At 41.5% G+C, this 24,465-nt stretch overlaps 1 protein-coding gene across 1 annotated transcript in view; it reads right to left on the bottom strand.

The window, feature by feature from the left end:
- Positions 1–297: 297 nt before the first annotated feature.
- Positions 298–24,465, bottom strand: part of TTN (titin) — a 274,143-nt gene continuing 249,975 nt past the window's right edge. Inside the window, exons 288-314 of the mRNA XM_008567052.1 lie at positions 24,141–24,428; positions 23,727–24,026; positions 21,560–23,626; positions 21,160–21,462; positions 20,757–21,062; positions 20,369–20,659; positions 19,976–20,272; positions 19,545–19,850; positions 18,340–18,645; positions 17,973–18,254; positions 17,196–17,789; positions 16,786–17,073; positions 16,384–16,683; positions 15,588–15,890; positions 14,704–15,006; positions 14,015–14,599; positions 13,579–13,884; positions 13,168–13,467; positions 11,912–12,487; positions 11,499–11,804; positions 10,541–11,134; positions 4,788–10,402; positions 4,501–4,657; positions 3,007–3,698; positions 2,763–2,916; positions 1,760–2,062; positions 298–1,625 (exon numbers count right to left, since the gene is read on the bottom strand). Coding sequence (XP_008565274.1) covers positions 1,327–1,625; positions 1,760–2,062; positions 2,763–2,916; positions 3,007–3,698; positions 4,501–4,657; positions 4,788–10,402; positions 10,541–11,134; positions 11,499–11,804; positions 11,912–12,487; positions 13,168–13,467; positions 13,579–13,884; positions 14,015–14,599; positions 14,704–15,006; positions 15,588–15,890; positions 16,384–16,683; positions 16,786–17,073; positions 17,196–17,789; positions 17,973–18,254; positions 18,340–18,645; positions 19,545–19,850; positions 19,976–20,272; positions 20,369–20,659; positions 20,757–21,062; positions 21,160–21,462; positions 21,560–23,626; positions 23,727–24,026; positions 24,141–24,428 — 16,421 coding nt within the window. The 3' untranslated portion in view covers positions 298–1,326. The remainder of the gene's footprint in view (positions 1,626–1,759; positions 2,063–2,762; positions 2,917–3,006; positions 3,699–4,500; positions 4,658–4,787; positions 10,403–10,540; positions 11,135–11,498; positions 11,805–11,911; positions 12,488–13,167; positions 13,468–13,578; positions 13,885–14,014; positions 14,600–14,703; positions 15,007–15,587; positions 15,891–16,383; positions 16,684–16,785; positions 17,074–17,195; positions 17,790–17,972; positions 18,255–18,339; positions 18,646–19,544; positions 19,851–19,975; positions 20,273–20,368; positions 20,660–20,756; positions 21,063–21,159; positions 21,463–21,559; positions 23,627–23,726; positions 24,027–24,140; positions 24,429–24,465) is intronic.

The following is a 24,465-nucleotide window of genomic DNA, read 5'->3' on the forward strand; positions in this document are numbered from 1 at the left end:
GAATCCTAGATGTTCAGTATCTTTGGATTTAGTTGAATCAGTTCCCCTAAAAATATTTTTCTTGGTAATTTTAGAAGATAAATTTTGGGGGATAAATTTATCCATGAGAACTATATCCAGACTTTTTAAACAAAATTGCTGAAAACATCCAACACAATAAATGTTTGCTTGAAAGAACTTCTTTACGTGGGCTGCTTTGAACTTGAGTTGCTTTATCTTATCTATGATCATTTCTATGATGCATGAAGGTGCATACTTTCCCACCCCAGAGTTTCACAGAAGACAACGAACCACACATTTTAAGGTGCAGATAGCTTGCTTTATTTTGTTGTTACTATCTCAAAGAGGTCCAACAATTATAACTAACAACTGAATTTATGCCTGCATGAAAAAACTACATCAAATTGACATTTTGGGCAGTTAGTAATATTGTTGTTTTTAACTTAACGACAGCTTTATTTTGTTGTTCTTTATTTTTTGCTGTGGCTCATTGCTTAGGTGCCCCACTGTTTTTAAATGTAAGTTAAATTTAGAGCTACCACACGAAGGCGTTGGCTGCACCCTGGGACCTCCAAGAGGTGACACTGCTCTGGCATAGGAATACTTGAATAGCTTGGTTGAATGAGGGGATGGCCAGGAGATGTTACTTTTCCAAGCTATCCAGGTACTCGTTCTGTCAAAGACAGTGTAAAATGAGCGAACAAAGTGTTGGCCGTTACACTTTGCTCTGGTAATATTTGTCATGATAGTTTTGAGTATGACATCATCAGAGAAAATGTAAGACGTTAAAGTGTTGCTTACAGGAGGGTAAATGCAAACATCACCAATGCCTTACATTTCTGATTCAAAGGGTACTGGTGCACATGTCAGGTGACATGGCACAGCATCATCATCTTTTAGGTGGATAGGACATCTTCAATGGGGAATTTCTCAACCCACTGAGGCATACTTAGACATCAACAGTATGTTGAGGCACAAAGATTGATTAAGTGTTGAGCAGGGTATTCGTTCCATAAGAAACTTTCTCCTACCAACGGTTAATTTCAAAAGTTACATTGTAAATTGTCATAAAATAAGTGGTACAAAACTTTATAACCGTTAATCCGGCTATATACAGTATGTACATGTCACTAGAAAATGTTTAATATTTTTAGGTCAACAATTACGAAAATATTGAAATGCATATTTCTGAACTTTGACTCATTTAGGTGGATACAAAACTACCTTTTTTTAAAAAAAATATTTACAGATCAGAAAGATTAGTCCATGTGGATTGTTTGTGAAAAGTTAAGAAAGAGTGTAGAGTGTGAGAGCACACAGGCCCTCTTAAATGGATCGAATATTTATATTCACAGTGGCAGAGTCAGAGCCAAATTCATTCCCTAAGCTCAGGGTATAAAGTCCACCATCTTGTTTCTGTACGTCCATGATGATCAGGGTTGTCAGATCATCTGTGTTTTCTATGTGGAATCTCCCTTGTTGTTCTTGATTTTGAATTTTTCTTCCACGACAGGACCATGTTATTTCTGGGGTCGGCTCACCCGTAAAAGCACAGGCTACTGTTAGAACTTTGCCTTCATCAATGCTGATATCAGAGGGAAGAGCTTCAATTTTAGGTGGAATTCCTTTAGGGAACAACAATAAAAAGGTTTTAGGACCACTGAAAAACTAATGATTTGCTTTCTACTGAATTGTGGGTACTAGAGACTATACCAGGCTACTTGGCTTGTTTACCTCTAACAGTAATTTTATTGCTCACCTCTTATGCCTGCTTTAAGCATTCTACTAGTAGAGCTTTCCAGTTGTGTCATACTAGATTTTCCCATAAAACTGCTGGAACTCATTTCTACAAAGGACTCTTGCACGGAGGACATGCTTTGGGCAGACATGCTTGCAAATTTCATTTCAGTCATGCTGCTAGCACTGCTGCTGCTGAAACTGCTGAAGGAGGCCTCCTGCTTGGAGGCAGACATTTGGACTGACTGAGACGAGAAGCTTCCTTGCAAGCTCGTGTCACCACTTGTCCTCAATACTACCTCTCTGGAAGGTTCTTCAACTAGAGCTGTGGAGCATAGCAGATACACAGTGAACATCAATGACATCTGGTTAATTGGTTACATCTGACATTGACTTACAGAAGTGGAAACTTAAACACATAACACAGAAACATAACCCAAACAACTTGCTGTTGAAGCATAAGCAAATACAGATATACATACATTTGTCAAGAGCTAGCTCCATGTCTCTGAGAAACGAATCCTTATATTTCTATCATTACATTACATGCAGGTGCTAGGAATCACTAGGAGAAAAATTAGTCATATAGAAAATGATCAATATATTGTGCATTCTGAAAATAAATGTCACAGGGAAGTAGGTAGCTTTACTCTGAAATTTAACTTATGCAAATTTCTGTTTAGTTGTAAAGAAATTATGACCACAAGAATGAATTCACACAGGATACCTGTCTCTCTTACACATGGAATTTTTTTTTTTTGTCTTTTTCGTGACCGGTAAGGGGAACGCAACCCCTTGGTGTGGTGTTGCCCACACCGCGCTCAACCAGCGAGCGCACGCCCCAGCCAGTCCTATATAGGATCCGAACCCGTGGCGGGAGCGTCGCTACGCTCCTAGCGCCGCACTCTCCCGAGCGTGCCACGGGCTCGGCCCTTACACATGGAATTTAACGAGGCTTCTGAGAGGAAAAAAAAAAATATGTAAAGGCTTTAAGCAAATAAGGAAAATGGCAAAGATATACTTACGAAGGACCATTAAGGAAGCTGTAGCTGAACACTGGCCACGGAAATTTTTGGCCTTAATTGTGTACTTTCCACTGTCGCTTACCGATGCATTTCGGATTTCAAGAGAATATGTATTTCTGGAGCGACTTACGCTGATATTTGAAGAAAGAGAAATCTAAAACGAAGGGAAAAAAAAGTGTTTAAGTTCATCAGGAGGCATGGTATTTAACATTTTCTTCAATAATATATTCACAATTAAACTTACTGGCAGGTTGTTTTTAAACCATTCAATTTCAGGGGAGGGCTCGCCACTGATTTCACAAGAAAAGAGAACGTTTTGTCCTTCATTAATATTTTGAGATCTGGGTTGTGAGATGAAGGCTGGAGCATCCGAGAGTTCTTTGCTCAGGGTCAGATCATACTGACACTTGATGACTCCTTGACTGGTTTTGCCTATGCAGGTGAGGATTCCTTCATCTCTGTCACTGGCTTGCTTGATAGTTAGTGTCTGATCACTGCCCGAGACACCGTATCTGTACTCCTCAGAGTTAGTAAGCTCTATTCCATTCAGTACCCACTTTACATCAGTGGCACCTGGAATGTTGGCTTTTAAAGTCACTTTTTGACCATCAGTTATGCTCATCTGAGTAGAAAATGTTTTAATCTCAGCCTGAGTTCTGATTTCTTCTGATGCCTGTGATGTTTTAGTGACTTCCTCGTGGACAATGGGTTTTTCCAGGGAGGCTGCTGCTAATTTCTTGACTTCCTCAGAAATCAGAACCTTTGAAGCTTCCTCCTTGAGGGCTAACTTTTCTTGAGATTTCACCTCTGAAATCTTGGTTTCTTCAGAAATTAGGGCTTTTTGGGAAGCTTCCTCTTGGACAATTGCTTTCTTCTGAGATGTAATTTCAGAGGTCTTTTGTGGAGATACTTTCTGTGTCTCGGTGTCTTTTAAAGCTAAAAAAGAAACGTCCATAAGACAAACAATTGGAAAGAGACCCCTTCCCTTTACTCTTGTAGATTTTGCACGTGAATAATATACAGACACAGAAAAACATGTCAACTTCTCTATGCATTGTAGGTAATACCTAATTCTTTCTCAGTTCTAGTCTTGGACAATTGTTATGATTGACTTCTGAAATCAGTTTAATGATTTCTTAAACCGAACTAAGTTGAAGATGACTCTTAGGACTTAAGAAAAAAAAGTTTTAAAAAGAATAAAGAATTTAGGAGATGTATGGATTTAGGAGATTTTGAATAACCAAAAAATTATTTTGTAAAAGATTGAGATGAAAGCAAACTAATTTTAATTGGGAAAACAGATAACAGCTCTTTGCTCTTTAATTAACTTTGTACTGCTTTGGAAAATTAGCAAGAGAGAAAGCTTAGGGAAGCAGTACCATTTTGTAAATACACCTGACTTTATACTTAAATATTCCTGGGAGCAAGGGCTGGCTGTGTGGGATCTTATATAACACCACATATAATTAGGCACTAAAAATGCTTTTTATGCAATCTTATGTAACACCACCTATAATTAGGCACTTTAAAATGCTTTTTATGATAATATAAAAGTATATACTAACTTCAGATATGCGTGTTTCTACATTTGTGTACAAATGCTATTCTGGAATTAGGAAAACAATTTTATTTTAATACTTTCTTGTATGTGTGTATGTGTGTGTAAGGGGGGATGTTTAAAAATGTTTCCTTAATATGGTTTTCTGAAAAATGTTGGTAAGAACAAAAGCCAACCTACCTTTTATTGTTAATTTGCAGCTAGAGGACACAAATCCAGCTGAATTTGTTACTGTACAAGTATAAAGTCCACTGTCAGAAGTGTCAGTCTTAAGAATTTCTAAGAGGAATCCTCCTTTGTCTTCAGAGAGTTTATATTTATCTCCTTGTGTAATAGCCTGTAGAATGCAAGTGGTTTGAGTTTTTAAAAGTGATTTAATTTTAAACTTTTTTGGGGGGAATATGGGGATGAGGGGAGAGGTTAGTTTTTTAGAAGATAAAATTAAGGGACATTTAGGAACTGGTTACCTTTCCATCCTTTGTCCAGATGACAGTTGGCCGGGGTTCTCCAGTAGCTTTAACTGCAAATTTAGCAACACTGTCTGAAGAAACAGTTGTATCCTGCAGCCCAGTAACAATTACTGGTTTTGAGGAAATTGGTTCAGGAGATTTTGGTTCAATTTTCTTGGTTTCTGTTGACTCAGGAGTTTTCTGAGCTGATTTCTTAGTTTCCAATGCACTTGACACCTGCTCATGGATTCTCTTAAAGGCTTGTCCTGTAAACTGGCAATTAGTTTTGGAAGTTCCACCTTCACCAGAAATCTCACAAACATATTCTCCACGATCAGATTCAGTGAGGTTATGGATTTTTAGCTCATAGGTACCATCTGCTGAATAATGAAACTGGAAATGCCCATTTTCTTTCAATTTCTTGCCATCTTTATACCAGGCGACCTCTTTTGCACTTAGTACACTACTTTCAACTGCACAGGTCAGCTTTGCAATATCTTTAGAAGCTTCTGCTTTCAGGGACTGAGTTATCTTTGGTGGGGCAGATGCCGGTAGCTGCTGAACTTTCTCTGTTGGTGTGGGTTTTGTCTCTGTTGGTGATACTGCTTTGGGGTGAGAAGTCACCAGTTCTGGAGATTTCACTCGTTTTGGAGACTTAGCTGCTTCTGGGGATTTCACCCGAGGCTCTGGGGATTTGAGTCTTGGTGGTGATGTCATAGCCTTTTCGGTAACCCTGGCCTTTTGAATAGTCAGAGTAAACTGTGCTTCTTGTTTTCCTTCACTGTTTTCTACCACCACGCTGTAGTTGCCCTCATCGGAAGCCTGGACCGAAGAGATCTCAAAGGTCGATTTGTATTTTGTGGTGGTCACTTGGTGGCGGGTGGAAGTACTTATCACTTGTCCTCCACGCAGCCATGTCACAGTTGGCACCGGCTCACCGTCTGTGTCACAAGAAAACCTTGCAGACTCACCTTCATGCACAGTTATGGACCGTGGCTTCGTCAGAATTCTGGCTGCCAAAGTGGTCTTGATCTTTCTGGTTGTGGATTTTTCTTCTAGTGACTTTTCTTCTAATGCAGCACTTTTCATTTCTGCAGATGCATAGTGTTCATATGATGAGAGACTTTCCCTTGTCTCTGTCAGCTGTGATTTCACTTCCCTGACGGAAGAAGAAGCTTCCATCTCAGATGTTTTCTTAAACGATGAAACCGCATATGCCTCTGTTCTTGTCAGCTCAGGGAAAACAGACCTGGGGACTTCTTCATCTCTGCGCCGAGAAGTGTAGGTGGTATAATCCCCTCCTGTTACATCCAAGGTCGCATAGTCAGAAGCTTCGCCTTTGTAGTTGGTGCACACAGCACGGTAGGTTCCACTGTCATCAATATGACAGTCCAGAATTTCCAGGGTCAGAACCCCACTCGTGTTGGTGTAATGAATCTTATTGCTCTCTTGGAGTTCCACGCCATTGTGGTACCATTTAACCTCGGCAGTTGGCTTAGACTGAACGTTTAAGATAAAACGTGTATTTTGGCCACATGGTACCCTGTGGGAGCGCATTCTCAATGTGATTCGTGGGGCATGGTCCAGCGTGAAAGGCTGCTGACTCAAAACTTCATACTTCCTTTCTGATGTCTTCTGAGTCTTTAAAGCAGCTTTCATGGACTCATATCTGGAGAAGATATCAAATCTTGCAGACCTTTCAAATCTTGAGAGTGATCTCTCACTAGACACAGGGCTGGGGGAACGTGGGCGAGTTCTCTCTGGGGTAGGTGACCTTCTTTCTGTGTCATCTTCATATTCCTCGGCTGGTGGTGGACGTGAGCGGATCAGTTCGGACACGGGCCTCATGACCTCAATATACGTTGGAGACAGGGAGCGCCGTCGTCTCAGCAGTCTAGACACAGATGAGGATGCTTCTCTCTCAGTGTGTTTTGAGATTTCATATTCTTCCTCGATTTCTGTTATTTCTGTCACTTCTCTCTGTCGTCTTGATTTCTTTCTAGACTTTTCTTCCCTTGACAGGTGGTCAAGCTCGCTTTTGTATTCTGCAAGACGCTGGGTGGTGGTGACCGGGCGCAGCAGCTCCTGGTCCTGCCTCTCGGCCAGGACCCTCTCCCGCTGGTGCGGCTGTCTGTAGGAGGCCCGCGCGTGCCGCTCCCGCAGTTCCGCATAGCTCGTGCTCGTTTCGGCCCTCTTTGGGATGTGATAGGTTGAGTATCTGAAGTCTTTTCTTGTTTCCTCCACCTTGACGTGAGCTTGTGGTGAAGAGTAACGTAGGCTAGAAAGCTCAAAACGTGGAGGGCTTCGGCTTGGGGGTGAAGCCGAGAAGCCTAATTCGAGCTCTTCTTCAAGACGCAGCCTCTCTTCCTCTGTTCTTTTCATCGCTAAGTAGTCATCAATGGGAAGGAGTAACTCTTCATCTGAGATGTCACCCAGAGAACGTCTTCTAGGTCTGTAATAAAAGTAATAATCGGGAGAAGGTGTGCGCCGGCGGGCTGGTCTCACCATTTCAAGGTCGTCTTGGGACAGTTTGGGGATACGCCACTTAGGTCTGTATTGGTCTGTAATGCGTGGAAGGGGCATCACGTAGAACTGTTCCCATCTGGAAAGGCGGATGCGCTTGGGTCTTTTCTGTACAACTCTGTCGAGCTTCCCAGGCATTTCAAATTGGTCACGTATCTTTTTATACCATTTCATGTCAGACATAGGCACGAACTGCTTAATGTGCTGGTCTTCTTCTATGGTAGTCTGTTTGTACTTGCGTGGCTCTGGCACTTCATAAGGCATGCGGAGCTTTCTCTCCTCCTTCTTTTCTTCTGTCTCAAGTCGGAATTCTCCTTTTACGGTCTTGGTGCTTACAGCTGGTTTGTAAAGGATGGCAGCTTCTCTCAGAGCCTCTTGGGCTACCTGTGTCAGTGGCACAGATTCAGTTCCAGAAAGAATTTCAGCCATTCTTAGTGTCTTGTCAATTTGTTTTTGAACGTGTCGTTCGCGCTCCTCCTTACTCTTGAATTCCTGTTTGACGTATCTCAAGCGTTCCACTTGTAGGTGGGCCTGGCAGCTGGTGGATCCAGCTGTATTTGTGGCTGTGACCCTATAATAACCTGTGTCTTCAGGCAAAGTATCCCTGATGTGCAAAGCGTAATAATCCAAGCCTTCGTGGATAATTTCAACGTTAGGCCCAAGGGACAGTGGCTGGCCATCTTTCTCCCATTTCAGTGTTGGCGGGGGGATGCCAGACACTCTGATCTCAAAGCAGACACCTTGGCCTTCTTGGCATTCTGCATTGGCCAGTAGCCGTTTGAACATGGGTCTTAAGGTAGTATCTGTTGGAGGTGGGTGTGGGGCTACAGTCAGCTTTGCTTTACAGCTGTCTTCACCATATTTGTTCCTCGCCACTACAGTATATTCAGCAGCATCATCCGTAGTTACACTGTTGATTGTTAATTGGTATAGACCCTTGTCAGACTCAAAAGTATATTTCCTGTCATCCTCACCTGGTTTGATTTTCTGACCTGATTTATACCACGTTACACGAGGCTCTGGGTGGACGGTTATAGTTACTCCGAACCGGACATTTTCACCCACATAAGCTGTCTTATTATAGAGAGGCAGGGTAAATTCTGGTGGCCTTTCCAGGAGTCTCATTGTATCTGTTCTACGCTTAATTTTCTTCATGGTTCTACTGAAGTAATAGTCATAAACTTCTCTCACACCTTTAACAAATAGCTCTGCGTAAGAACTGTCTTCACCGTAGTCATTGACTACTTTGCATCTGTAGGTACCATCATCGAATCTGGTGATGTCTTTGACATACATAGTGGCCACTCCATCCTCATAGGTGATTTCATATTTCTCACCATTCTCCAGCTGCCTGACACCAAAGTACCACGTCACTTGGGTAGACTGATCATAATTTTCAATTTTGCATACGTATTTGACATATCCTCCTTCTTCAGCAACTGCATGCATTATCTGTCCAGAAACTGGACCAATCTCAATGGATGCTACTTTAACTTTAGCAACACTCACTCCCCTCTGAGAACGAATTGCACCACCACAGGAGACCCGGGCTGCTGACACAACCATGTTGAGGTCTTTCTTGATCAGGGTGTGGTAGTAACGCCGGTGTTTTAATGTCCTGATAACTTTAGTACTGACTCTTTCTATCTTCTGCTTCAGCCATGGGTGCTGGAGTGCCTCAGATGCTGTCATGCGAGATTTTCTCTCTTTCACTAACAGCCGGTCAACAAAATCCATGGCTTCGAGGCTAATCTCTTTGAATGCTTCTTCATCAAAAGTATATTCAGCATTCATGATATTCTCAATTATCTGTTGGTTAGTTTCAGCCAGGAATGGGTTGATACCACTCAACAGCACATATACCAGTGTTCCAAGTGACCACATGTCTGTGGCTGTGCTGACAACATCATGCTGGTGGACTTCAGGTGCATAGTATTCTGGGGCAGTGAACAGAAGCCTAAAGTTGTCTCCTGGCTTCAGCTGACGGGCTTGACCAAATTCTATGATTTTAATGGTGGAGCTTCTTCTTGTTTGGTAAATGATATTATCTGGTCTAATGTCAAAGTGTCCAATATTATGACTATGTAAGAACTCAAGTGCTTCACAGACCTGGCGAACATAACTTACAATTTCTCTTTCATTAAGTTCAAAAGCACTTGTGTTGATGCGCTCAAATATGTCAAGTCCTGATATGAACTCAAAGATCATAACTAATTCTTCCATGCTTTCAAATGATTCATGGAGGTATAAGATGTTTCTATGCCTAGCAATGTTTAGAATAGAAATTTCCTTCTTTACCAAAACCTGATCAGTCCCTTTGACTTTGACAAATTTGGCCATGTATGTCTTCTTTGAGGATGTTTCAATACAACGGTGGACAATTCCAAACTCACCACGCCCAAGATCTTCAGCAATCATATATTTCTCATAGAGTACCTTGGTTGAAGAGTGAGATGCTTTAGTCATGGAAACTTCCCTGGTTTCATCTACTTCTTCATCATAGTTCAGAGCTCTGGTCTTATCTTCTTTGGTTATGGTTGGTTCTGAAGGTTCGGAAGGTTTGCTCAGGCCAAATTTATTTTCAGCGATTACCCGGAACTGGTAACTTGTTTTTCCAAATAAGTTGATCACAGTATAACGTGTTTCTCGGGCCTGTCCTACACGGAGCCATCTTTCTGCGGTAGTTGCACATTTTTCAACAATGTAGTTGGTGATTTTGCTGCCACCATCAGAAGCTGGCTCGGTCCACGTTAAGTTGACAGAATCTCGTGAGACATCACTAACTTTGACTCCTCTGGGTGGGTCAGGAACATCAGCCACTTCCAGTTCAACTGTCTTCTGGTCAATTCCAAATCTGTTTTTGGCACAGACCACATAGAAACCAGCATCTTTTCTCTCTACCCCATTGGGGAAAACAAGTGATGTGAAGGATCTTGTAACAATAACTTGGTAATGGCCATTATTGTCAATGAGATCTTGTCCTTTCTGCCAGGTGATCACAGGATCTGGTTTGCCACTGAAAGGAATCTTGATGCTGACCACCTCACCTCGGAGAGCATGAACTGCTCCCATGCCTTCAAGAGTTTTAGGCAAGTGTATCTTGGCTGGAACTGTATCAGAATAAAAGAAGAAAAAATTTAATTTGGCAACACCTAACAATGTCTATTAAAGTGCAATACTTCCCCTCCACCCCCAAATTAATGATAAGTTATCTATCACCAAATTGATGTTTACTGATTTATTTTTACCTTCCACTTCCAAGGAGGCAGTCCCAGACACAGATCCCCCTTGGTTGGTAGCTCTGACTTGGTAAACTGTGGCATCATCATCTGTAACACTTGCAATGATGAGCTGGTGGTAGCCACCCTTATATTCTTGAATCCTGTACTTTAATCCATCTGCAATGATTTCTTTGCCTTGTCTGTACCATTTCACAATAGGTTTTGGATGACCAGTCACTTTGCAGACCAGAGTAGCATTGCTCTGATATCTAACATTTAGATTTCTGAGTTCCTCTTTAAAGTGTGGTGCCTGAATTGGTACATCAGATTTGGGAGTGACAGGTTCTGATATTTCACTCCATTCACTTTCCCCACCTAGGTTTTCACATTTCACACGGAACTCATATTCAAGACCTTCAATAAGGTTTTGCACTGAAAAGACGGTTTCTCGAATTTCTTCTGTTGTCACAGCAATCCATTTATTCTGCTTCTTCTCACGCTTCTCAAGGTAGTAATTTCTAATCTTTGCACCCCCATCGCTGGCAGGTGGCTTCCAAGACACAACACAAGAATCTTTTGTGACAGCAGTAATAGTTGGTTTGCCAGGAGCACTTGGTTTTTCTATTTTTTTTAAAAAAAAAGATTTGAGTCATGAGGTGAAATAGGCAGCTTTAGTAAAAGCTTATTTTTAAAAAATAGACTGTTATGACTGTAAAGTTCTATTAAAAATAGCTATTCCAGAAAAATGAAATTGGTTACTTTATGCTAAGAAACTTATCAAAAACCAAAGTTTCTTTTTAAAGAAAGGGGTAGAGTATATATTTCCCCTTTTAGCTTTGCAAATATTCAATTAAAGTGAGAGAAAAGGCACTTGCACTTTATCTGAATCTTTGCTCTTTCCTTTCAAAATTTATTTCTGTTCAAAGAGTCTTATGTAAAGATGGTATTTTACCATATGAAGAGATAGAAGTTGGGTTGTACTCACCAAATGGACTCTTAATGATCACAACTGAGGAGACCTCTAGAGGGTCACTGATGCCGAACGTGTTCTGAGCTGAAACCCGGAAATAATAGCCAGCATTTTCTGTGAGGTTCACGATTCTACAGGTTGTCACAGAGATGGCTGAAGACACCAATTGCCATTCAGCCCCTTCCTTGGCCTCACATTTCTCCACCACATAATTAGTGATCCAGGAGCCTCCATCATCTGCAGGTGGTTTCCAGCTAATCACCACAGAGTTCTTCAATAGAGCTTCAATCACAATTGGTCCTGTAGGTTTGTCTGGTTTATCTGTTGAGGGGAATATAATTGTAGTGGGTGTCATAGTATGTTTCCAAGATTTTTTTTAAAGAGTTTTTTCTTTAAAAATAAAAGCACTGAAAACGAAAATAAAATACCTTGTATTTCCACATCAAGAATGGCATCAACTGTTCCGAAAACATTGCTGAGCTGAACCTTGTATTTCCCAGCATGAGTCTTACGTTGGACATTCTTCATGACAAGGTGAGTATAGTGCTCAGTGTTTTCAATAGTAATGCTTTCTGAGTTTTGCAAAAGTTTCTGGCCATGGAACCAAGTCATGGCAGGTACTGGACGACCAATGTACATAACATGAAGTCGAAGTGTAGAACCCACAGCACCATAGTATTTCTCTTTCAGTGGGTAACCAGGATGGAACTGTGGTGTTGCTTGCAGGAGAAGCTTGCTACTGGTTTCTACTTCTCCAACCTCATTGGTAGCTATACATGTGTAAACGCCTTCATCTTCTTGTTCCTCTGTCATTACCGTCAGAGTATGTGTGCGTCCATCTGAAGACATTTTGTATTTCCGGCTTTGTACAAGCTCCTTACCAAATCTGTACCATTTAATGTCAGGAAGAGGCCTTCCAACAATCTGGCACGAAAGTTGAGCAGGTTCCCCAAGTTTGGTGGTTACATCCTTCATTTCTTTGCGTACGCCTGGGGCCTCTCCAGCTGAAGGATATGAAAGAGGATATCCAATGCATTGATACTACCACATCTATACTCCTCTGTCCTTGTATAATCAGGAATAGATTTATCCTATTGACTGATACTTTATTAGGTGCCATGATTTACATGAGTCTAATTCTTTTGTAATGTAATGATTTACATGAAGTCTAATTCTTAAAAACTCTTTGAAGTGATATTCCTAGAGTCATATGAAAAATAGGTATTCAGTGAGCACATCATCACATTATTATACAGAGTGACTTTTCTCTTTATGATTGGGAAGGCATTAATGATGTGTAGGGTTGGGGAAATATGAGTTCTCTCTATAGTACTCCAGTATTCTTGACCTTACTTAGGTTCACTGAAGTGAGATACATTTGTTGGACCTTCAAATCTTGTTAGGAGGTATTAAAAAACCCCACTGCATTAGACGGAAAAATTGCTTAAGGAATGTGCTTAGTTCACTGCACCTAACATCTCCTGCTGAGGTTATGTGCTTGGAATGGCTTCCCAGAGAACTTGTCAACTATTCCTTGTACGTGCATATGCCAAAGTGAGTGATTTCCTTCTAACACTTGCTCTCCAGTAAAGCTTTCCAGAGTCCTACTTAGTATAGAGAAAGAATTAGCCTTAAAGTGTTGTTCAGTTTGTAAATCATAAGCAGAGAGCTAAAGGCTACTTACATGTTAGTTTAGTCTTTATAGACATAGCAGTTCTTCGAGGTCTGCTAAGCCCGGTTTCATTCTCAGCGAAAACCCTGAATTCATATTCAGTAGCTTCCAGCAAACCTCCTATTGTGAATTGCCTGTCCTTGATACGATCCTTATTGCTCTTCTTCCAGGCACTGTCTCCAGACTGTCTGTATTCAACCCAGTATCCAAGGATTTCTTTGCCACCATCACATTCAGGTTTCTCCCACTGTAGAGTGACACTATCTTTGGATATTGAAAGAATCTCAAGTTCTCCTGGTTGGCTTGGTTTATCTGAAATATTTAAAATCATTTGAAAAGGGAATCAGCTTTACTGGTGAACTAAAAGAAAAAGACCAAAGATGGTTTGCCTCTTTGATTTTACCCCCTTTGGAAACTCCTTACCAAATGGATCTTTGCAAACAACTGGTTCGGAAGCAGGGCTGGTCTCACTTAGACCAACATCATTCTGTGCGATGATGCGGAACTGATACTCAGCATCAGGAACAAGCCCAGTGACGGTGTACATTGTGGTAGTTATCTGAGTCTTGTTGTGTCTGACCCACTTGTCCGTTGATGTCTCCTTGCGTTCAATGTAGTAGCCAGTGACTCGAGAACCACCATCATCTTTGGGTCGGGACCAGGACAAGCTAACAGAACTCTTAGTCACATCAAGTATTTCTGGAGGATTGCTTGGAGGTTCTGGAGGATCTATAAATGTAAGTGGAAAACACACGTGTGTTAGGGTACAGTCCCAAATATTGTAAGCTGACAGCTTCTATTTAAGAACGGAAGAGTATTGAAATAATGTTTACAATTTTGTGGTTGAAAGAGCACTTACTCAGTGGTGTTTTTGGTATGACTGGTTCCTCAGATTTCAAGGGTTTGCTTATGCCAAACTGGTTTTCTGCTGAAACACGGAAATGGTACTCCACATTTTCTTTGAGGCCTTTTACTACGAGAGATGTGCCTCGGACTCTGGAATCAATGGTCAACCAGGCGGCTTTAGGCACTTCTCGTCTTTCAAGGATGTAGCCTAAGATGTCAGCACCACCATCATCAGCAGGAGGTCTCCAGCTGACCCTTACAGAGCGGGCTTGGATGTCGTCATATTCAAGTGGTCCTTCTGGAGTGTTAGGATTTCCTATCACCCTGACCTTGATGTAAACAGACTTCTTGCCACATTTGTTTTCCAGAACCAGGTCATAAGTGCCCGAATCATCCCTGTCTGCTTCTTTGATCACCAGCTCAGTGTGTGTTTCAGATGTTGCAATCATGGCACGCCTACTAATATCTTGGCCTTCCTTGGTCCATTTACATATTGGGTATGGTTTTCCTTTGATTGGTATGGTAAGTCTGATGACTCCGCCTTGTCTTACAAAGATACCTTCCTGGTATCTTTCATCAAGTTCATAATCAGGATATTCTGGGAAAAAAGGTAAGGTTGCAGTTTAGTATTTTTGCAGGGAAGGGAGTAGGAAATAAGCCTTAAGTCAATTATAGCAGAAAGCAAATGATCATCTGTCTTACCAAGCATTTCTGTGACTTTGACTGTTCCTGGTACCTCAGCAGGCTCCCCAGGTCCACCAGCATTACAAGCGAGGACACGGAATCTGTATTCAGCGCCCTGAGGTAAGTGTGTTAGAGTGTACTCCCGAATCTTGGTTGGGGTGGTGTTACATTTGGTCCATTCATGTTGATCTACTTTTTGCATTTCAATCAAGTAGCCTGTGACTTTAGATCCTCCTTCATCTTCTGGAGCACTCCAGGCCAGGGAGACTGATGTCCTTGTTGTATCAGTAACTCTTGGGTTTTGTGGCTTTCCTGGAGGAGCTGGGAATAAGAATAAGACCACAGGATACTTGCTCAAGTTGCTGCAGAGTTAAAAATCAAGTGTGCCACCTAACAAATTCAGTGAGTTGTTGAGATAGGAACTATTAGTATTAGACAATTTTTTGTTTTGTGAAAGTTTCATTCATTTTTGTCAGTTAAAAATACTTATAGCTTTGCTTTTTCCTTTTAAATGTGCTTTATTTATGATCACTACTACTATTTTACACTTATCAACAATTTTTAAAGTGCTTCCAGAAATATTAACTTGTTTTAAAATTTTAACTGTGATACAGGAAATATATTATGAATCCCATTTTAAAGAGGAGGAAATAGACTCAAGAGAAGAATATACAAAGTTATTTGTCAGAAGTTGTGAGGGGCTGTGGTTGAGAAGGGATTGATTACAAAGGAACAAAAGGGCACTTATTAGGGTGATGAAAATATTCTATATTTTGATCATAGTGGTGATTACAAAACAATACATTCTTCAAACGCCATATAACTACATACTTCAAAAGTGTTAATTTTACTGCATATAAATTCTATATCAATCAACTTGACTTATACAAAAATGTATTTACCAATTGGATCCATGGCAGCGATGGGTTTGGAAGGACGACTTGGTTTTCCAGTCCCTCTTGCATTAATGGCTGTGACACGGTGTTCATATTCTAAGCCTTCAATAAGGCCAGTGGAGCGATACCGTGTCATTGTCACTGGTACTTTATTTACACGTACCCATCGATCTGCTCTTACTTCTTTCCGCTCCACAATATATCCAGTCACTTGGGAACCACCGTCATCTTCAGGTGGATACCAAGTAAGTGTCATGCCATCACGGGAGACATCAAATATTTGTAATGTTTCTGGGGGTCCAGGAATACCTGAAGCAAGACAGAGGTAAACACAATATGGCAATATGAATAAATTAAAATAATGACTCAAATATTTGTGTCAGTCTTAGCTTTCAATTGGTATTTTAAAAGGTATATAAGATACTTGTGACTATTTTGTTATTTTTCTTGTCCCTCATTTTCTTCAATTCTATGAACATTTAAGAATGCATTCTGTATTTTTCTCATATAACATAACCTTTCTTCTTTCTTCCTTCCTTCCTTTCTTCCTTCCTCCCTCCCTCCCTCCCTTCCTTCTTTCCTTCTTCCATTCCTCCCTTCCTAACTTCCTCCTCCTCTTTCTCTTTCATAAGAGTGACGCCAAAAAAAAAGCTAACCGTGTTGAAAACCTCCAAGGAAAGGATATTTAGAAACCTTAGAAAGACCTTTTTTTATTTACATTAGGTCATGTTAAAACAGATCCCTGCTTGTTAACATTCAGAATCAGAGGTGCGGAGAATGGTGGAAGGGTCCAAGGACTTACTGATGCTGCTGCGACATTCTATGACTTCAGACTGCAGGTAGGAGCCAATCCCGAAGCGGTTTGTGGCAGCCACCCGGAACACATACTCGTTTCCTTCAGTGAGTCTGGTAAACTTAAATGTCGATCTAGTCACTGATTCAGAAACTGGCAGCCATCCTGGACGATGGGCATCCCGCTGTTCTACCACATAACCACTCAGTGGAGCACCACCATCCAATTCAGGCGGTTCCCAGGAGATGGTAACTGACGTGGCATCAATTTCGTCAATCTTGATAGGTCCAGTTGGTGGACCAGGCTTATCTATGAAAGAAAAAGAAATCCAAGAAATTAATTTTCACTTCAAGTCAAAATTGGGTGACTGAACACCCACAGCTTGCTTGTGTCTTTGTCACATGTCCTTACCAAGAATGATAACTTTAATGGTCTCTGAAGTAGTTCCAGTAACATTCTTCAATTCAAGTGTATATTCTCCAGTATCTCTTATGGTGGTTTCACGGATGGTTAATTTAGCTACTTTAGTATGAGTTTCAACTGTGACACGCTCTGATTCTCTCAGTTTAGAACCAGCAAGGAACCAGGAAGCAGCAGGAGGTGGACGACCAGCAATAGGTATCACCAGCTCTACTGGTCTGCCGGCTGGGACGTGGATGGTCTTTTGAGGCATTGTAGAAAGATCAATCGTTGGCAACACTATGAGAAAGAGATTAGGCATTTATTCTTAAGCATTATTACTAATGATACAGTGTCATGAATTCTGAATGTTTTCATTTTACCTGACTATCATTGTTATTTTTTGGCTATTTGGTACGTACCTCTGAGGTCTTGTACAGTCACAGCTGTGACGATCTCTCTTGGTTCTGACACACCTTTCTCATTTTGTGCCCTCACTCGAAACAAGTACTGTTCACCTTCATTTAAGGAAATAACAGTGTGCTCTAGGACGGTGGGTTTTAAGGTGACAACCTTCATCCATCTCTCTGTGCCAGCTTTGCAGGCCTCGAGAACATATCCAGTGAGTCGGCTACCCCCATCATACAACGGTTTTTCCCAGGCAAGGGTGACAGTGGATTTGGTGACATCAACCACCTCTAGCTTTGTAGGCACCAAAGGCACTTCTGAGACCAGAACTGCATCAGATGTTTCACAAGGTTCTCCAATGCCATAAATATTTTCTGGCAGCACTCTGAAATAGTACATGGTTCCTTCTACAAGTCCAGAAATCCTGTAAAGCGTCTTGCTACATTTGGTAGTTACTGTTTTGAATGCTCTCATGGCAGCTTCACGCTTCTCAACAATGTAATTGTTGACTGGAGCTCCACCGTCAATTGTGGGAATTTCCCAAGTAATAGTCACAGAATCTCTTGATACTTCTTTAACTCTCACTGAAGGACAGGGACCAGGAGTATCTAAAAGATAGAATGAAAGATCCATACTTCCTATTTGCCTGATTGGTTGATAGATCTTTGGGGGTGGGGGGGAGAATATAATCAACATAGCTCCTCTCTAGAGAGGTGATCATTCATAGGTCAAAGTGTATCTTTTTAAAGAATCTACTCACAGGATAGTCAATTTAAAGAGGAAATCCTTACCATATACTTTAACAAGGACTGTTGCTGATTTCTTGCCAGATTGATTTTCGGCTTCAATTGTGTATTTTCCAGCATCATACCGATTAACTTTGTCTACAATTAGTAATGAGTAGCTCTCAGTGGTGTCAATAATAGCCCGGCTTGCAAGGTCAATGCCCTTCTTGCTCCATGTGATGACGGGAGCTGGTCTTCCAGACACAGACACCATCAGGCGCAATGAGGCCCCAGCCCTAATGGTCACAGTCTTCTTTAGATCATCTGCAAGCTCAAGATCTGGTATTTCTGGAAAGTAAATATCAAAATTTAATTAATTCTTGAATAGGCATGATGAGAAAATAATTCACCTAAAAACTTGTATTATAAATACCTAGTCTTTCCACGGGCTCAATTTCAGCAATTGATTCGCTGTATTCACTCATTCCCTTCACGTTCACGGCCGCAACTCTGAAGGAATATTTCTGGCCCATTTTAAGGTCTGGCACAGTGAATTCAGTATTTCTTATTGTGGCATTGGTGTGCACTCGGTACCACTGATCAGTGTCTTTCTCTTGCATTTCAAGAACATATCCTATGATATCAGTGCCACCATCGTACATAGGCTTGGTCCATGCCAAACTGATGCTGCGCTTGGTGGTATCCACAACTCTTGGAGCAGAAGGTGGTCCAGGGGTATCTATGGAATTTAAAAAGCAGAATGCAGATATTACGCAAATAAGGAAACTCAGATTTGTATTTTTGGTTTTCAAGACTAACAATGGCCTTATTGCTCTTTGTTCACACTCACTAAGATAATCTTTGTAACCAATCTCTTCTGATAGTACAGGACAGCATTGTATGCTACATTGTCATTATCATTATTATTATTATTTTAAGAATTAAACTGCTTTAGGAAGGTACATGTTTCTTTCCTACTACTTTGGCTAGCTACACTGTGTTCTTCTCCATTAGCTAAGCTCATTACTCAAAGTGCCCATATCAGGGAGTTTTCTTAATTGCTCATCTTTCACTGGGTTAATATCACTTGCCACCTCTCCATTTCTTATGAACATGGAAATCAGTTTCCTCAACTTCCCCTATTCAGTCCCAATGACTTATTCCTTTTAGTTCTTGTGCTCAGTTCCTGTAAAAGGATTTGTCATTTATTTTTGAAGCTCTGTGACAATTATTTTGTTAGTAACTTATTAAAATAGTAGAAGCTTTATGCTCCCACTTAAGCCATTTCAAAAAGGAATTTTGCCCTTTTTCTTTATCTCAGTGCATTTTTCTCACAATGCATTTTTCTTTGTTCTTAGGAATATTTATGAAATATATCCCTTTCATATTGGTAGTAGAATATTTTTTTCATAAGTTAGAAAATACTGTGACAGTTTTCAGCAATGCCACTTGCTAACTTATCAACAGATGTAGTAGTTTAAATGTTCTCTGACTTAGGCTTGATTTACAATCATGCTAATAAGTATATGCTTTTCTAGACCATTCATAAATTCTACAAATTCTTGGAATGGCATGTTGGATAATGATTTGTCTACAGTTTGATGGGCATTAGATGTATATACGATTCTTTGAACTCACATGATGGTTCTCTGCATGAGATGAAGTCGGAAGCTTCACTAGGCTCGCTGTTACCCGCAGCATTCACTGCGGTCACCCGGAACTGGTAATCACAACCTTCCATCAGGCCGGTCACCTTCAGCCTGGTATCATACACCACAAAATCTTTGTTGACACGTGTCCAGCGCAGGCTCTTCTTCTCACGTTTGTCTACTAGGTAGTTGCTGATATCGTTGCCACCGTCAGATTCAGGTTTTGTCCACTGAATGATGATATGCTCTTTGCCAGCCCCAACTTCTTCAGGTATGCCAGGTTGTGATGGAATAGCTGTTTATATTTTTATGAAAATAAGGATGATCAGTATTGCACACAATCACTATTGACATGACTGTCCTTCTCCCCCCTCTGCTTACATTTCAACAACCAAATTGTTTAAAAGTGTTGATACTCACTGAATGAATTTCTGGCTACAATTGGCTCTGATTCAACAGGCACACCAGGGCCATATTTGTTTACTGCCCTCACTCGGAATGTGTATTCATTGTTCTTGATAAGTCTGGTAACCACATAGGAAAGGGTTGGGCATTCGCCTTCAACAATCACCCAGTTGAGCCTGCTTGTCTCTCGTCTTTCCACAATGAAGTGAGTTATTTCTGCTCCTCCATCTTCCTGAGGAAGGCTCCAGGCTAAAGTGCACTTCTCCTCTGTTACTCTGCTGACAGTGAGCTTTCCACATGGGCCAGGGGAATCTGAAACAGATGTTAATGACAAGCCATGATGAAGATCATGCTTTCTGCCCACGCTTGAAAATGCTATAAAAACGCAAGAACATTTGACATGCTTACCAAGTACTTTGACCATGACAGACACAGACTTGGTCCCACTAGCGTTCTTCACTGTTAAAGTGTATTTTCCACTGTCACTTCTGTCACAGAACTTGATCACAGCAGTTGCTCGTTTGCCAGTATACTGCAAAGAGACTTTTTCACAGAGATCTAGTTCCTTGTCTCCTTTGGTCCAGATAATTTTGGGTTCCGGTTTGCCACCAACTGCAGCATCAAGAACAAGATCAGAACCTGCTCTGATGGTAACCAGATCGCCCTGTAATCTGGCATCCAATTCGGCTTTGGGTGGAGCTGTTAAACAGGCAAAATAGATGTAAATGAGTATCCCACAGTTTATTTTCACATAAATTGTGATCATTTAAAAAGGAGAACGTTGACTATTTCCTACCATATTCATCTCGGCAAGTGACAGGGCCTGTGGATTCTGAGCCTTTGCTAATTACACCTGCTGCATTCTTGGCCAACACACGGAATTCATAAGTGTCTCCTTCACTGAGGGCAGTCACAGTGAAGAAATTGTCAGATACTATGGTATAGTTGCACTTTAGCCAGCGACCATCTCCTACCTCACTGACTGGCTTACGTTCTATGATGTAGCCCACAACCTTGCTGCCTCCATCATACACTGGGGCAGACCAAATCAGTGATACTGTTGATCTTGTGACATCTGTCACCTCTGGTCTGCCTGGTGCATCTAGAAGGGATATAAAAATAAAGTTAAAAAATGCAGCTCTGAGTTCTACTAGTACTACCAGTAATAATCAAATGTACCCTTAAATTTTGATACATACCAACTGGGTTTTGAGCCATTATAGGCCGTGAGGCTTCGCTGGCCTTGCTAACACCTGCAGCATTGAGTGCATAAGTTCTGAACTGATATTCTAGTCCTTCTACTAAACCAGTCACTTTGTAGTTGCACTCTAAGCATGGCACTTTGTTTTCTTTCACCCAAAGGATGGTGTTACGTTCTTTCTTCTCAACCCAGTAGCCAATGATTTTACTGCCACCATCGTGGTAGGGTTCTTCCCAACGAATAGACATGGCATTGGCAGACACATAGTAGACTTCAGGTCTGGTAGGAGCGCTTGGTGGAACTAAATACAAAGGTATCAAATATGAATATATTTTTATAAAATTCAGGGGAAGTATTTAATAATAGAGACTTGAAAAAATGATTTTTATTTTTCTTACCAAATGGATGCTCAGCAATTATTGGTGCTGATTCTAGAGGCTTGCTGACACCAAATCTGTTCTCTGAACTGACACGGAAAGAATACTCCATGTATTTTGTGAGGTGAGTGACTTTAATCTGAGTGCGTTTGACACTGGAATTGACAAGCTGCCAAGCTGTTGTACCCGACTCACGCTTTTCGACTATGTAATTAGTAATTTCGGTGCCTCCATCATCTTTAGGTTCAGCCCATGACAGGACACATGATTCGGCCGTGACAGATGAGACCTCAATGGGGCCAGTTACTGGACCTGGCCTTCCAATGACCACAACTGTGATGGTAAATGTTTTAACGCCAGCTGTATTTTCCAGGGTCAAGAAGTATCTGCCAGAGTCACCTCTCATGCTGTCCTTTACAGACAGGGTGGTTCTGTCTTTTGTTGTTGTGATACTCACTCGGTCTGTCTCCTTTAGTCTCATTTCTTCCAGTTTCCATGTTACTTTGGGGACAGGACGACCACTGATTGGTACGTCAATGGTAAATGTGCTACCTGCTTTGCAAGTTATGAGCTGATTGGTAATTCCAGTGAGGTCAGCCGTGGGCTCAATTTGAGGCTCTTTGATGATGACAGAAGAGAAGGCTTCCCTAGGTTCACTATAGCCAGCATCATTCCTGGCCTTCACACGGAATTCATATTCAGTATTCTCAACAAGGCGCTCTACTGTGAAAGTCAGCTGTTTGGTGTGACCAGCTTCAACCCAGAAGTCAGATCCTTTTTGTCTCATTTCAAGCAGGTAGCCAGTGATCCGGCTGCCTCCATCATGGTCGGGTTTAAGCCAAGCTAAGACCACAGAGGATTTGCTAGTGTCAACGATATCAAGTCTCCTAGGTGGAGCAGGCTGTTCTGTGGCTACGATTGGTTCAGGCATTTCGTAGGGTTCACCAACACCATACTCATTTTCTGCAGAAACACGGAAATAATATGGAACGCCTTCTGCCAGGTCATTGACCTTAAGGATCTGACGAGTGCATTTTTCACTGACAACCTGCCAGCTACGGCGACTTGCCTCTCGTTTCTCTACCACATAGTGATGGATTCGGGCACCACCATCGAGGAGAGGGGCATCCCACAACAATGTAACAGATCCTCGGGTCACATCCTTGAAGGTAATTGGGCCAGGTGGGCCTGGAGAGTCTAGCACCTTTACAGTGAATGTGATTGACTTGCTACCACTGTTGTTTTCCACCGTAAGGGTATATTTCCCTGCATCATTTCTGTTGCAGTTTTCCACGGTCAGAGTGCTGAAAGAGTCTGTTGTATGGATATCAGCCCGAATGCTAAGGTTAGAGTCTGGTTTGCTCCATACAGCCGTAGGAGTAGGTCTACCCCTGTAGGCAATGAAGAGGCGAATACTGGCCCCAGCTCTAACAATGTGAGTCTGTTTGAAGTTTGCGTCGATGTCTAACTCAGGAGCTGTTAATCGGTCAACTGCTTTAATTGTGCCGGTCACTTCACAGCTGTCTCCTTTTCCAGCGCCATTGATAGCACTAACCCGGAATTTGTATTCTTCACCTGCTTGTAGATCAGTGACTGTATATCTTGTTTTCACACAGGGCTCTGCATTCACCTTGTGCCAGTCTCCTAAGTCAGCTTTGCACATTTCAATGATATACCCAATTATTTCCAAGCCACCATCAAACACTGGCATGGACCATTCTAAGCTTACGGTTGTCTTTGATGTATCTGTCACTTTGACCACTGAGGGAGGACCTGGTGGGTTGACGGGCTCTCTACATTTAATTAGTCTTGAGATATCACTTGCAGGTCCTACTCCTGCTGCATTTTCAGCCATGACATGGAATTCATACTCATTGCCTTCTGTCAGACCAGTGACTTTGAATCTTGTCTCAGAGATTGGTCGCTTGCTGGTCACTTTTACCCATCTTGTGCTTTTCTTTTCTCTTCTTTCCAGGATGTATTGTTGAATTTCATTGCCACCGTCTGATTCTGGCCTTGCCCATGTCAGGGTAATGCTATTGCCTGTTATGTTGCTAGGTTCTGGAATGCCAGGGGCATCAGGAACAGCTGTAAAATGGAAAAAAAAAAAACCCAAAACCAATTAGACACATTTTCTTAGGAAGTTAATCTTATGACATAGTCTCACTTACTAAAAATGGAAACTTACTGTATTGTATTTGAGCAACCACTGGGTCAGAATCAAGTGGCCTCCCAACGCCAAACTTGTTAACTGCAGAAACACGGAATTGGTATTCATTGCCGTTGATGAGTTTAATGGCGGTGTAGCTCTGGGCTTCACATTTATCCTCAATTAGTGCCCAAGCAAGTCTGCTGGTTTCCCGTTTTTCAATGGTGTAGTGAGTTACGGGAGCACAGCCGTCATTGAGTGGAGCATCCCACCACAGGGTCATCTTCTCTCCAGTAATGTTGGTGAATCTTATTGGCCCAACTACTTTTCCTGGGGTATCTATAAGAAAAAGTTTCCAGAGTTAGTTTTTTTTCTTGTCCGCCAAAATAAATTAGGTATGTCTTTAATCCAAGTCTCATAAATTGTAACATTGAGAAGCTATTTTAAAGGTACCTTGTACTTTCACTGTAATTTCTGCTTTCCTGGAACCAGATACATTTTTAGCTTCTACTGTATATACACCTCGATGGTCACGAGTAGCATCTCTAACGAAAAGGCTCGTGGATCCAAGGACATGGGTTATTTCCATATTCAACTTCTTTTCAATTTCTACTCCATCTTTGAACCACGTTACTCGAGGTACTGGTCTTCCTTGCACCAAAGCCTTAATTCTAAGGCTCTCTCCAGACTTAATAATGACACCATCAAAGTACTCAGGGCCAAACTCTACTGTTGGTGGAACTATGAAAGACATAGAAATACTATGTAATTTGGCTTA

This window comes from Galeopterus variegatus, unplaced genomic scaffold, assembly GCF_000696425.1.
Source record: "Galeopterus variegatus unplaced genomic scaffold, G_variegatus-3.0.2 Scaffold287, whole genome shotgun sequence".
Lineage (NCBI taxonomy): Eukaryota > Metazoa > Chordata > Mammalia > Dermoptera > Cynocephalidae > Galeopterus > Galeopterus variegatus.